At 39.0% G+C, this 13,869-nt stretch overlaps 1 protein-coding gene across 1 annotated transcript; it reads left to right on the forward strand.

Moving 5' to 3' along the window:
• Positions 1 to 83: 83 nt before the first annotated feature.
• Positions 84 to 10,860, forward strand: LOC103767933 (girdin-like; the record flags this gene model as incomplete). Its single annotated transcript, XM_008935066.1, has 7 exons — positions 84 to 242; positions 3,659 to 3,805; positions 4,483 to 4,627; positions 5,397 to 5,581; positions 6,685 to 6,822; positions 9,289 to 10,359; positions 10,729 to 10,860. Coding segments are annotated over 7 exons (1,977 nt in total), but the record flags the coding sequence as incomplete, so codon positions are not given.
• Between the last annotated feature and the right edge of the window lie 3,009 nt (positions 10,861 to 13,869).

The following is a 13,869-nucleotide window of genomic DNA, read 5'->3' on the forward strand; positions in this document are numbered from 1 at the left end:
CCTTCCAACCCCTATGATTCTGTGATCCTTCAGCAGGTGGCACCAGTGCTCCTGCCCTCACTGTGGCCTTGCCTGTGTTGCAGAACATGAGCCTGCTGTCGGAGGCGCGCTCGGCGCGGGTGTACCGGGACGAGCTGGACGCCCTGCGGGAGAAGGCCATCCGCGTGGACAAGCTGGAGAGCGAGCTCGGCCGCTTCAGGGAGAGGCTGCACGACATCGAGTTCTACAAGGCACGAGTGGAGGTAAAGCAGGGAAGAGAGACCCATAACCAGCGTGGCTCTGTGTGCTGGGGCTTTATCAAAGTTATTGCATCACTTAAACATCGGGAGGTGAAAACTGTCTTACTCTGGGATATAATAGTCTTTTGTGATAGGTTTACGGTTTTGGGGAAAGAGCTCCTCTGTGTAATGGCATGTTGTTGTGGTCTGAGGCTTGGAATGGGGGCGTGACCTTCCAGCAACTGGGAGGACCCCAGGTGGGGGTGAACCATTGTATTCTCTCCCCTTCCCACACACACTCTGATAAGAGGCAAGAAGTGGGTTCTAATTTCACTCCTGCCTTGGAGCTCAGAGAGGGAAGTTGTCCTTTCACTCCGTGGGACCCTGGAACCATTTCTGAGGGTTTTGTATATTTTATTTTTTGTATTTTTCCCCTAATCTTTGTATATATTATTTTCCTTACCTCCCTTTTTCATTTGCTGTTCCTTGTTGAACAATATACTTCATTTTTATTTCCAAAATGTCGCGTCTCCCCTCCTGAGAGAGAGACAGAGTACATAGTTCTGTTCCATGTGGGTCCTGCCCTGAACCCCTTTTTACACGGAACCAGGACACATGTGATGTCATTTGAAGCCACCATTATTCACCATAGCTATAAACTAGAAAGATGAGTAGGAGCCTCTTGTTTTTTTAAGAAACCCAGAGAGGAGTTAATTAAAAATATGCTATAAATGTAATAATTTCATTCTCTTGTGGGTCACCTAAGAGAAGGTAATTAAGTTCTTCACCATGAGAGTGGTGAGACCCTGGGATGGGTTGCCCAGGGAGGTGGTTGAGGCCCCATCCCTGGGGGTCTTTAAGGCCAGGCTGGAGGAGGCTCTGGGCAGCCTGATCTAGTGGGAGGTGTCCCTGCTCATGGCAGAGGGGTTGGAACTGGGGGATCCTTGTGGTCCCTTCCAACCCTGACAGATTCTGATCTGTTTTAGCAGAGGACTTTAGAGCCCTAATGGCTCAAGGGTTGGACTTGATGATCTTGGAGGTCCCTTCCAACCTAAAGGATTCTGTGATTCTAATTTTCTAAGTAAAGTGTTGAGGAAATGGTGAGTACACACGAGTATACACATGAGTGTAGGACATTGGCATTCTGTGCATAAAATGTACTGAAAAAATATGCTCTGACACCAGGCAAGGGGGACTTTACAGTTCTGTCAGGAATTAGTAGTTTAAGAAGCAATTCATCAACATGGAGGATTTTATTAGGCCACCGTTCTGTTTGTCAATGGCAGATTTGCTGGGCAAATATTGTGGTGGAAAAATGTCATAATGCTGATGACAGCATCCTCTGGAAAGAGATCTCACTAAATGTTTACAAGTTAAAACTTTGCAGGGAGTGTAGACTTTGTATGTCACAGCATAAATCAGCTACTGTTGATGAGAGGGGGAAAACTGCAGGGCAAATCCCAAATCTTTTTAATGTTCAGTTGTAGATCCTTCATCCAGAACATCTAATAATAGCTGTGGTCAGAAATAACACGTGTCAACTGACATGGGAGTTATTAGCTTTTTAATGGAAAATGAGATGGATGTTTTTTCCAGGTGAACTGCAGTGTAAAAACTTCAGCAATAGACTAGTGAGACATAAGGTGCATGGTGTAGATTAAAGCATAGTTAAAAGGCCTTTAGACACTTCTGACATTTAAAGAAAATCATGGTTCCCAAGGCTTTTTTTTTTAGCATTACTTGCTCTTAGCCTTGTTGTGGAAATGAATTTTATCACCTTACTCTGTGATGTGAAATAGTCTGGTGAAACTGGAAGAAACTCTCTCAAGATACTCCAAATACAGACCTTACCAGCTGTTACTGAAACATCCATTCTTGAGGAGGCTCCAAAGGTGCCTTCAGCTGAAAGCCAAGGCTGGTAACTGCTTTCCAGCTCTGGACCTTTTTTCAGTGTCTGATGTGCTTCAAGCAAGATACTGCTCTTCACCTTGAGCTCAGTGACAGAGGCCCAGCACTGTCATTGGTGTTCTCAGGGCTCCTCAGAGGTGCTGGCTGTCACCCACGTGGGATGTAAGAGATGAGCATACATGGGTCTGTTGGAAAATCAGGTACAGGGAGTGTTGAGCATTGTCACCTGCATCTGAGCAAACCTTTGTATGTGAGCTATTGGAAAGGCATCTTATGTGAATTATAAACTGTGTGCATCTCCTGCTGTTGTACTGAAAGCAACAGGGTTAAAACAACTGGTGAAGGAGAAGAGATTAGTGTACAAGATTGGAAAACAGTGGAAATTTACAACTAAAGGAGTAAAAAACCTAACATGGGTTTACATGTTTCATAGCTTGTAAACTATCTGCTTTTTCAAGCATGCTTGAATAGAGATAGATGTTAATTAGTTGGTTTTGCTTCATAATAATAGTAATAATTATAAGTTAACTTAATATTTGCAATAGGGAGGAATGTGAAGGATAAATATATGTTATGTTCACTGATCTTTCTTCAGATTTTGCAGCTGACTGTGGTGAGGTTTGAAAAGTTTTGTTTCTATCACGAGTAAAATTACAAATTATGTTTTTACAAGTTATTATTACTTTCATTAGATGCCATTTAAAAAAAAATGTATGTACATAAATTAAAGCTGTTTAGAACCTTTGAATATGGCTGGTGGTCTTTTGAGAATGTGGCTGCATTTTTAGCATCATGTCCTGATTTCAGCTTAAATAGGTTTGCCCAAAGACCTACAAACCTAATTATGGCCTGTAGAAGATTTTTCTCCTGAGCTTTGTTTCCTGCAACCCCAAGATAGGGAGTTCAGTCTGGTACTGAGATAAATTGTGGACTGAAAGGAGCATCTGCATCCATCTTCTGTCCTTGTGAGTGGCCAATAGGAGATGCTTAGAGGAGAATAAAAGAACAGGGCAAGCACTTGCTGATATTTTCCTGTTGTGCTCTCCCAGCTTCCATCAGTCTCTGCTCAGGAAAATTATACTCAGAGGTTAGGTAACTTCTCAACACATCTAATCCCTTTCATCTGCAGAGGCCTGTAGCAGTAAGCTCCACAACTCAATTACATGGTGTGTGAAGTAGTGCTTTCTGTTTTGAGCCTGATACCTATAATTTTTATTTGATGCAAGCCTTTTTCTTAGCTGTGATCCATATACATGCAGTGCATCTTACCAGGTCACACCTCAAATCTCAGAGATACTTGTGGTTTGATTGTGATTAGGAACCACCTTATTTTTTCTTAATGATTTAGGGACTATTTAACTTCTCTGAAGTTATGTAAAACCTTCTCATAAACACGTCATGTTACACTTACATGAAATCACTGTATATTTTTTTTTTTATAAAAAATCTATTGAGCTTCCAAATGAATGTTTTAGCAATGTTTCTAAAGAGCTTTTTTTCACCTTTTTTTTTTTTTTCCTTAATTCTTGCAGGAGTTAAAGGAAGACAATCAAGTGTTGCTAGAAACAAAGACAATGTTGGAAGATCAATTAGAGGGGACCCGAGCCCGTTCTGATAAATTACATGAGTTAGAAAAAGAGAATCTACAATTAAAAGCTAAATTACATGATATGGAGATGGTAAGTGTAAATGAAGGATGACAAAGACAATTGACATGCATTGAATTTCATTTCCATTTTTAATAAAAGAAACACAGTCAAAAGAGTGGGGGAGAGGAGGAAGGTATGTCTTCATTTCCTGACACCTTTCAGGTACAGTTTCTCTTCCTAAATGCTGTACAGTGTTTAATTGGGTAGCTAAAATAGGATGTGAAAAATACAGAGAAACATTAGTAAGAGCAATAGGATCAGGTTTGGGTTTTTTTTATGTGAAGATAGTCTGTTGTCACTTAAATATTCAGATAAAAGAGGTTGTTTATATTTCAGATTTTGGTAGTATAGTGACATATTTTTCAGAAGGTTATTCCCCAAATAATTTCTAACCAGTTCTTCACAAGATAAGTGTTCTAAATTATAAAGTCATAATTTGCTTGGGTGTTTTGGGGGTTTTTTTTAGTTTTCCTGAAGGGGTGGCAGATTGCTACCTTCTGTTTACTTTCAGTTTTTGCAAAATGCAGAGAGATACATTAAAATAACGTGTGGAGAGAAGGGTTTGTATAGAGCCAGGTGAGACACTCTCATCACAGAGCCAGTCCTGTTACAACTTTGTGCATCAGGCTGCTCTTAAGATAGTGTAAAGATGAAATTTTGCTTCCCTGTTTTCTTTTTTTAATGTTACGTGTGAAATAATTTTTAAGGAACGAGATATGGACAGAAAGAAGATTGAGGAACTCATGGAGGAAAATATGACTCTAGAAATGGCTCAGAAACAAAGTATGGATGAATCATTGCATCTTGGCTGGGAACTTGAACAGATAAATAGGACTACTGAACTTTCTGAAGGTAAACATTGTAATACTTGTAAACTGATAAAACAGAAATTGAAAGCTCAAGGACTGGACAACATTGGGAAATAACAAGTCCTCCTAAAGTACAGAGCTTTGTGTTCTGGAGAGATGTGACAGTTTGGGGGTGGGTTGATGTTTTTGTTTGGGGTTTTTTGTTTGCTTACTTTTGTTGTGGTTTGTTTGTTTTGGTTTCATTGGTTGGTTGTTGGGTTTGTTTGGTTTTTTTTTACTCAAAGTAAAAAATCCTTATACCCTTGGAGATAGAGCCTATGGGAAGAGTTTCTGTTCTTGTGCTTCTTGTTCAGATAAACAGAGGTGTAAAACCCATAAATAACCTGGAGTTACATTGTGTTGCCATTCAGACTTCTGGACTCTGTAGCACACATCACCAGCTAAGTCTTTGCAGGGTGATTGTTTGCAGATGTAGCTGTGGCAAAAAATGTGATTCTTCCAATATAGTGTGCTTGGTCATACACTGGATCCTGTGCAAAGGATTTGTGGAAATGAAGAGATGTATCCTCAGCTGCAGGAAACAAATCTCTGCTCTGATTAGGAACAGTAGGATGAGTAGAACACTTCTTTTTATGCATCTGCAGTTTTAACTGTTGGGTGAGGAAGGTGGGTCATAAGTCATAATTAGCTCTGTTCACCAAGAAGGTATTGGAGTGAACATTAAAGGCTTCTAAATCCCCCAGGTCTAAAAATGTCAAGTCCAAAAACTCTAGGTAATAAAGGAACTTTTTAGAATTGTTTTTCTGTTACAGTGCCACAGAAATCACTTGGTCATGAGGTAAATGAACTGACATCAAGCAGATTACTGAAGCTGGAAATGGAAAACCAAAGTTTGCTGAAGACAGTGGAAGAGCTACAAAGTGCAGTGGGTTCTGTAGAAGGCAGTAGTTCAAGGATTCTGAAAATGGAAAAAGAAAACCAAAGACTTAGCAAGAAGGTGATCATCAGTGTGTGTTTGTATTGTCTGTCAGTTGTCTAATGTGCCTTGCCATTTTTCTAAAGGGTTATTTTATGAACTGTTATTTTGGGTAAAGCATTATTAGGGTTTAAATAGTGTTACAGTGTTTGTAAGTTTATGGTATAAAAGGGAAACCATCTCAAAGAGGTTTTTGTCTTTAGTTACACTTTTTTATTGATGTAAGAATGTGACCATTTTAATCAGAAACGTCTTACACCAGTGAGAGAGAAAGTATTAACATATTGGTAACATAATGAGCAATAGAAGTGTTTTATGATACTTAAGAATGTTATTTAATTTGGGTAATTAGTAAGCAGAAGAACGTATGTATATGGAGATGAAGACTGATAAATCCAAGCAGAAAACTTGGTCATGTCCTCATTCAAAACTGAGAGAGGTTGGCCAAGGAATTGGTGAACAAGTGAATGTGTTCCCCCTGCCTGGGGCCCGAGTTCTGTCTGGACTCTTCAGGGGTTGAGTATTGTGGATGATGGATTTGACATTGCATATAAACCTTCCAGTAGATGATTGTTTAAAAATACAATGTCTGTGCTGCTTCAAAGTAACTAATTACGACTTAAATGTGACAGGAAAATCACACTTGGTTATTTTTACTTGTAAACACTTTTGCTGCCTGGTTGAAACTCTTTGACAATACAAACCTGTGTGGTTAATTCCCAAGGAATCATCATAAGTATCTCTTGAAATAGTCAAGTAAAATCAAACAATATTCAAGCCTTTTAAGTTAAAAGGGAGTTGGAGGAGCAATATAAGTCTCACTGAAATGGAATTTTAAGAGAGAAAAAAGATGCTTGGGGAAATATCCAGAGCCTAATAAAATCTGACCTTTTTAATGCAAAAATTACTTTATAGGCATAATATTTAGAGCCAGGGAGAAAATTCTGGCAGAAATAAATTCCTAGAAGGGATGAATCGTTTCAGATAAAGAATAGAAAATTCCATTTTATTCTTTCCTTTAACCTTTTTGTATTTGTATCTATAAGGGTATCTTCAACCCATTTAAGAGTTAATACCATTGTCAATTTTAAGTAATCTTTAGGAATATGTTTCTTTTGCCCTAGCTTGAAGAGCTAGAGAATGAAATTAGCCAAGAGAAACAAAGTCTTCAGAACAGTCAAAACTTGAGTAAAGATTTGATGAAAGAAAAAGCACAGCTTGAAAAGACACTTGAAGCACTTCGAGAAAACTCAGAGCGACAAGTGAGTAGCAGAATCAAAACTCTTAATGCTGCACTGCACTGCATTGCTCTCCTTTTGTAATTTTTTAACAGGCATAAAGGGACTGTAAATGTAGCAGACTTGCCAAAAGGACATATCTGCAGCAAAGTCTAAGACCTGCAGCCAGTGAGAGACATGACTCATTTTTAGCTGAGGCTTTACTGTTAGTTTTAGAACTTTTTAGTGTTTTGTAATGCTTCTGTGGCTTTCATGGGCTGTGCATTTGCTATAGTTGCTCAGAGGGTGTAGCTCAGCCAAAATAGAAAATTGGGAACTTTGGCAGTAAGCCAGACACCTCTCAGTGGAGGAAAACAGGTTCCAGACAGCTGGTCAGTGTTTGAAGTAATGTTGGAGTACTGATGAGAATTACAGGAGCCTTCCCCTTGAAGGGATCTGGCCAAGACCAGTGTAGCAGAGCTGGGCTGCTGCTCTGCTGCTGACTCTGTTCCTCCTCTGTCACTTACAGTCTGTTTTCCTGGGGTAGGAACCATCATATCCAGCCTCATAATATTTCCCTGTAGTAGAATATTTTCTAGCTGTGACTGTTGGATGGACAGCAGGATTTATTTCTGATTGCCAGACACTGCTGTCTGGCTCTTTGTGGAAGATCTGAGGAGGGTGGATCTGCATAGAGTGGGTGCTGACACCTTCTAAAGGTCTTTGCAGAGCAATTCAGAGGACCTGTGGAAGGCAGACACTGTGAAACAAGAGTTATAACAAGGGTTATGGAAAACTCTGGAAATCCCATCTTTAGTAATCAAACCCTTCAGAATTTGAACTGTAGTTACCTTTCATAAATTCCACTCATGCCTCTTGATTGGCACTTTTTAGTTTCATTTAAAAGTCCACTACTTTATAATACAGAATATTGTATTTCAAAAAACCTGAACATTTTCAAAGGACCAATTTAATCAGTAAATTAAGTTCCAGAGTTAGAAAAGAAAGCCCAAAAGCTTGGCATTGAAGCTTTGCTTTCATTTGAAGAGAACAGTGGGGTTAATTTAAAGGAAATATGCCAGCTTGTCTTGTTTAGAAGTGGTCATTGTTACAAGAATTGATTTATACATTGTGTTAGAAGTGTACTCTAGGGGGGAAAAAAGACCTGAAATGTCCTGGAATAAGTCCCAATTCAATCATCAAGGATAGGTGTGTTGTTTTAAGTGTGTTGGAGTAGGACTGACATTCCAGTGGGACTATTTCTGCTTTAAAATAGTATACTTGGGACTTACAGTGGGTTAACAGCATCTTGCATGTCTTTTACTGTGCTGAAACTTACTGGAATTGGCTGCAAAAGGTTCATTTGATTTCATCCAAAATCACAGAGGCATTGGTCAGGTTTTTTTTTTAAGTTTGGATGGTAGAGGGAGAATTCTTGGAAAGTGATTATGCCTGTTCAGCAGTGTACCAGGTTATGTAAAGAAGTGCTACAAAGTTGTGTTTCAGTTTCTCCTTTATCGTTTCAGAACAGTTTATCATGGCTGGGAACAGAACCATAGATTCTGTAATTAATAGCTACATTCAGACTGGAATATGAAAGAACAGTCTATAATTTTCTCAGTCTGCTTTTGACTGCAACTAGCCCTTTTGTTTTTCTCCAAAACAGTTTATTGTTGAAACCTCCCTTGTGATATGTTATTAGTGTATTCTTCAATATTGATCTGAGGAGTTTCTGGATTTTTGCTCTCTGTTGTTACATACCCAGATAATTTCAAATGATTTGGAGTAACTGAGAAAGTCAAGAAATACTAAGAAAAAAAATAAGATGTGAATGCTGCCTTTATCCTTGATTTAGGTCTTGGAATATGTTGTCTAAGAAAATAATTCAGTTCTAGTATGATTTACTTTCTTCAGAAGCTGTTTTGGAACAGCACATCCAAGGGTTGTTTTTAATACAAAAATTAATGTAAGTTTCTGTTGCTTCCCAAAATGTTACTGGCTGGGATCAGGATGCCCCCATATCCCACAGCCCCCCTCTGTTTTTTCCAAGTGAAATAAAGACACTTCTGTGGCTGCCACACCTCCCTCCATCTCAAGTTTGGTTCAGAACTTGAGTGCAGCTGGTTCTTTGTGGACACATCTCTGGAAATAACAGAGTAGCTGAAGAGAAATAACTAAATTTAGGAAAATACAGATGAAAATACGCTAAGAAATAGATAGAGCTTTGTTTTGGTTTGTGCTTTGGTTTTATTTTCATGTTGTCTACTCATATCCAAGAGGAAGATATTTGAAGGTTCACTTTTGACTTATTTTGTTGTCAGACTTCCACCAGTGTACACAGACAGTGTTTGTAATGCCTCAAATGCCAGGAGAGTAACAGGTTTTTTTTTAACTTAAAAGGGAAATATGATGTCATCTTATTATCTTAGTTGCTTTCAGCTTTTATACATGGAAGTAATTACTTGTTGGCATGTTGTTCACCAGAGTTTACAATTTTTCTACCCTAATTAGATTAAGCTATTAGAACAAGAAAATGAACATTTGAATCAAACTGTAGCTTCCCTAAGACAACGCTCACAAATCAGTGCTGAAGCAAGAATGAAAGAAATTGAAAAAGAAAATAAAATCCTTCATGAGTCTATTAAAGAGACCAGCAGTAAGTTAAATAAGATTGAATTTGAAAAAAAACAAGTCAGGAAAGAACTGGAACACTATAAAGAGAGAGGGGAGAGAGCAGAAGAACTTGAGAATGAGCTGCATCGTCTGGAGAAGGAAAATGAATTACTGCAGAAAAAAATTACTAACTTAAAAATTACTTGTGAGAAGATAGAGGCCTTGGAACAAGAAAACTCAGACCTGGAAACGGAAAACAGAAAACTGAAAAAAACTTTGGATAGCCTAAAAAATCTCACTTTTCAATTAGAATCCTTAGAAAAGGAGAATTCACAACTTGATGAAGAAAATTTAGAGTTAAGAAGAACAATTGAATCCTTGAAGTGTACAAGCATAAAAGTGGCACAGTTACAATTAGAAAATAAGGAACTGGAGAGTGAAAAGGAGCAGCTTAAAAAAAGCCTTGAACTCATGAAAGCCTCATTTAAGAAAACTGAACGCTTGGAAGTGAGCTACCAAGGCCTAGACACAGAAAACCAAAGGCTGCAGAAAGCCCTTGAAAACAGCAATAAGAAGATTCAGCAATTAGAAAGTGAATTACAAGACTTAGAGTCTGAAAACCAGACTCTGCAAAAGAACTTGGAAGAGTTAAAAATCTCTAGTAAACGCCTGGAGCAGTTGGAAAAGGAGAATAAGTTGTTAGAACAAGAGACTTCTCAACTGGAAAAAGATAAGAAACAGCTGGAGAAAGAAAATAAAAGGCTTCGACAACAAGCAGAGATTAAAGACAGTACTTTAGAAGAAAACAATGTAAAAATTAGCAATCTGGAGAAGGAAAATAAATCTTTATTTAAAGAAATAGTTGTATACAAAGAGTCGTGTGTACGCCTGAAAGAACTAGAAAAAGAAAACAAAGAACTGGTGAAAAGTGCTACCATTGATAAGAAAACCCTTGTCACCTTGAGAGAGGTAAACACAAGTCAGTTACTGTTTCCATCACAATTTGTTTGTAATGGAGAGAAATTAATGTTAAATGAATGTTCAGATTCCTCAGGTCACTATTTGTTCTGGCTGAAACTCTTCCCCTTGACTGTAATGTTTCAAACCAGATTTGAACGGGAGGGTCTACAGAAAGGAAGGGAGTAAATAACTACAGTGAAATCATATTGTAGTTAAAAATGGAATATCTGATAGAGCTGACAGCTAACAATTGGAAGGAAGGGAGAGTTAACATTGAGTTATTGTAGTGATAAAAGACTTTTGCCTCAGCACTTCTAGAATTAAGGCTGCCTTATTGTATTTGTATGGTAATACTGACTGCAGTTTTTCCTCTGTAAGGACTTGGTGAATGAAAAATTGAAGACCCAGCAAATGAACAATGATCTAGAAAAACTTGCCCACGAGCTTGAAAAAATAGGCTTGAACAAGGAGCGTCTCCTGCACGATGAGCAGAGCAGTGATGACAGGTGAGGGTGCCAGGGCTCACCTGCAGCAGGGTAGGAGTGAGCTGCAGTGCTTGCACTGGTTTGGTGCATGCTGTTAGATTTGAAGGCACACTGCTAGACTCAAAATGGAACTTGCTGTTCTGTGCAATTAATAAGGTACTTGATGAGCTTTTACATTCAGCTGTCTGTGAGAGTGAGTTACAGCTTTTTATAACTGAGAAATGTCTTGAAGTATGTCAGTAGATACAGGTAGTGTGTAATTAAGATGTTTTGAGTCCTAGTTAGCAGCAGGAACAGTAGCACTAAAAGATAATAGGCCCAAAATGTTGGGTGGCTTTTTCTTTTCCATGTTTGACTGATAGAAATGTTTTTATGCTTTTTTCATGTAGTGGTCACCTTAAACTGCCTCACTCTTGGGTTACAATTATTTCCTTTTAATTCTTCCTTCCAAAAGGAAGCTGCTGCATTCCCACTTGCACAGGCTGGGAAGCATCCAGTACTTGAGTGTCTCCCAAACTTCACAGTGGCTCTGTTGCTCTGCAACACCTGCCCTTAGAAAGCAGCTGCTGTCCTGACATCTGTTTCCTTTACTGTCTTTTGTCTTCTGTTTTGTCCTGCAGGGATTTAAGGAAAATTTGTGACAGGAGACAAGCAGACTGGGGTGGGCTTCTGGCCAGTCTTTGTTTCACAGTGCTCTGCAGCAGTGCTTTGCTGCTGTCGTGATCTGTGATTGCAACGAATTGCCATGAACATGTAGGTTGATTTTGGGCCTTCTATGGCCAAAGAAAACCAAGCAACACTGGTTTTTCCCTTCAGTTTCCTTTTCTTGCTGCCAGTGCTCTTCTTATTCAGATGGTGCCAGAGTCCTGTAGGGAGAACCTGTTACCACCTCTTGTTTTCTGCTGGTGACTTTCCTACCTTTGTCAGCTCACAGATAAGTTCCTTTGGTAAATGTCCTCAGAACTTTGATTTCTTCTGATTTCAGCATTACTGTGTAGCATACAGGGCATAGTACGTGTGAATACAGATGAATATACTATACAAAGAAGAACCAATCTGTGAGCTAAGTTGAAACTTAAACTGCTTAAATGAAGACGTCCACATTAAGCAACATTTTTCTAAATCACATCTTAAATTCCAAGTGTTTGGAGTGAGTGCTTCCACAAAGACAGAGAACACTGTTTAGTAAAGGTGCTTTTGCATGTTAAAGGATCTGTAAGTCTACTTCTACTTCCCAGACAATGGCACTTGTCTTTTGCCAGTCCTCACACTTCTCAAAGATCAGACATTGTGAGCTCACTTCTCATGGGTTAGTTGGTTTGTGACATTACATGAATTATGACTTTGGACCATACAGTGCTACTGTTCCTTCACATTTTACAGAATGATGCTGTGATAGATCTATAAATTACAATTTGGAAGAAAACCTGGAGTTACATGTCTCTGGAATAGGGAGTTTTATCCAGCTTTCATTAAATTATAATCTGTAAAAGAACTTCTGACATGCTCTGGCACTTGTCATGACCTATTCCTTTGCTTCCAGATCAGTTGTGTGAGAATGATACAAATAAGTGAATTTCTGTTCTCCCCACATTGCCATAGTTCTCTTCTAATGGTATTCCTTTTTCAAGGAGTCACTGTACACTTTTTACTACATATATATTTATATGGAGAGCACAGCCCAGGGAGCAGGCTCAGGCATTGCACACTATTTGACCTGCACTTGGCACGTGTCTACTGCTGGCATTTGATCTCTTGTCATTTGGTGCTGCTCGACTGCACTGCCCTGAAAGAGTCATGCTTAATTCTGTGCAGATTGTCTTGCAGCAGGAGATAAACACCTTTCTGGACAAGCATTATGGTAAACTTGATTGGCCAGCACTGACCCTGTGAAAGCACCACAAAAGCAGATGGAATAATTGATGATACAAGATATTTGGATATGGGGCTGGGTCTGATGTGCCTATTCAGGCTGATTTGTGGGGAGATATCCAGGAAGCTTGGTGTCTTGAAGCTTACTCAGAACATTATCTAAAATATCTAAATTATCTAAAAGCCTCTGAGCTGAGGCTTGCAGCCTAATAGATGTAAAGGAATTTGGGCTATGCTACTGTTCTGAGCTTCTCAAACCAGAACATAGACTTTAACAATGTCATGTAGAGCTGGGTGATTGTGAAAGGGAAATATTTGTTCTCAAAGTGATTGGTTTGGAATTGTGCTCTGCCACTGTCCTGCCTGTCCATTATTCTCAACTTTCTCACCCATCTAAAAGTAGCTGGATTGCTTGCTTCATATTATGAGGCATTAGCAATTGTTTCAGCAGGCCTGTAGAAAGCTGGGTTCATTGTGGCCTAAATGACTTCTCTGTCTATGTTTGGTCTGCCCATCTCACTGTGATGACAGAAATTTCAAAAGCACAATCTTCCCCTCTCTGATTGGAGAGAGCTGCTTCTGGGTTTATTTTGTCAAATGTTCATGGTAGCACTTCAGAGTCTTTTTACTGGGGCCTAAGATGACCATGTCTGATGAGTTAACTTTGAAGTGGGTTTTATTTTCATTTTCTCTTTCCTTTCAAATGGCCATTGCCTTTGGACAAAAAATTTAATGGCCTTTGACCCTGAATCTGAAATACAAAATCTGAGTGATACTGGAAAGTATGTACCTTCATTCATTATTAGGTGTCCAAAAGGAAACTGGGGATTTGGTCTCAGCTATGAGTCTTTTCCTTTCTTTGTTTTCTACATAGTTGTGTTACTTATCAGGAACAGGAATTCTTACTTGTAGCTGAATATATGTTTCAGCTCAAGAAGATGAAATGCTCTCTCTAATACTGGTCATAGGCTGCCTACTGTTTAAATCCCTGAGAACTACTTGTCATATCTTAAGATCTCAGATTCTCATCCTAGTACATGATGCTACTGGACATCTTTCTACTTACTAATTCTCTTGCCATTGGTCTTCTGCTCCAGTTCCTGGCTAGATCTAATGCTGTTGTCCACTCAGGAGTCTCTTGCAGTCTATTCTGATCACTAAA

Source organism: Merops nubicus, unplaced genomic scaffold (assembly GCF_000691845.1).
Source record: "Merops nubicus isolate BGI_N331 unplaced genomic scaffold, ASM69184v1 scaffold31552, whole genome shotgun sequence".
NCBI lineage: Eukaryota > Metazoa > Chordata > Aves > Coraciiformes > Meropidae > Merops > Merops nubicus.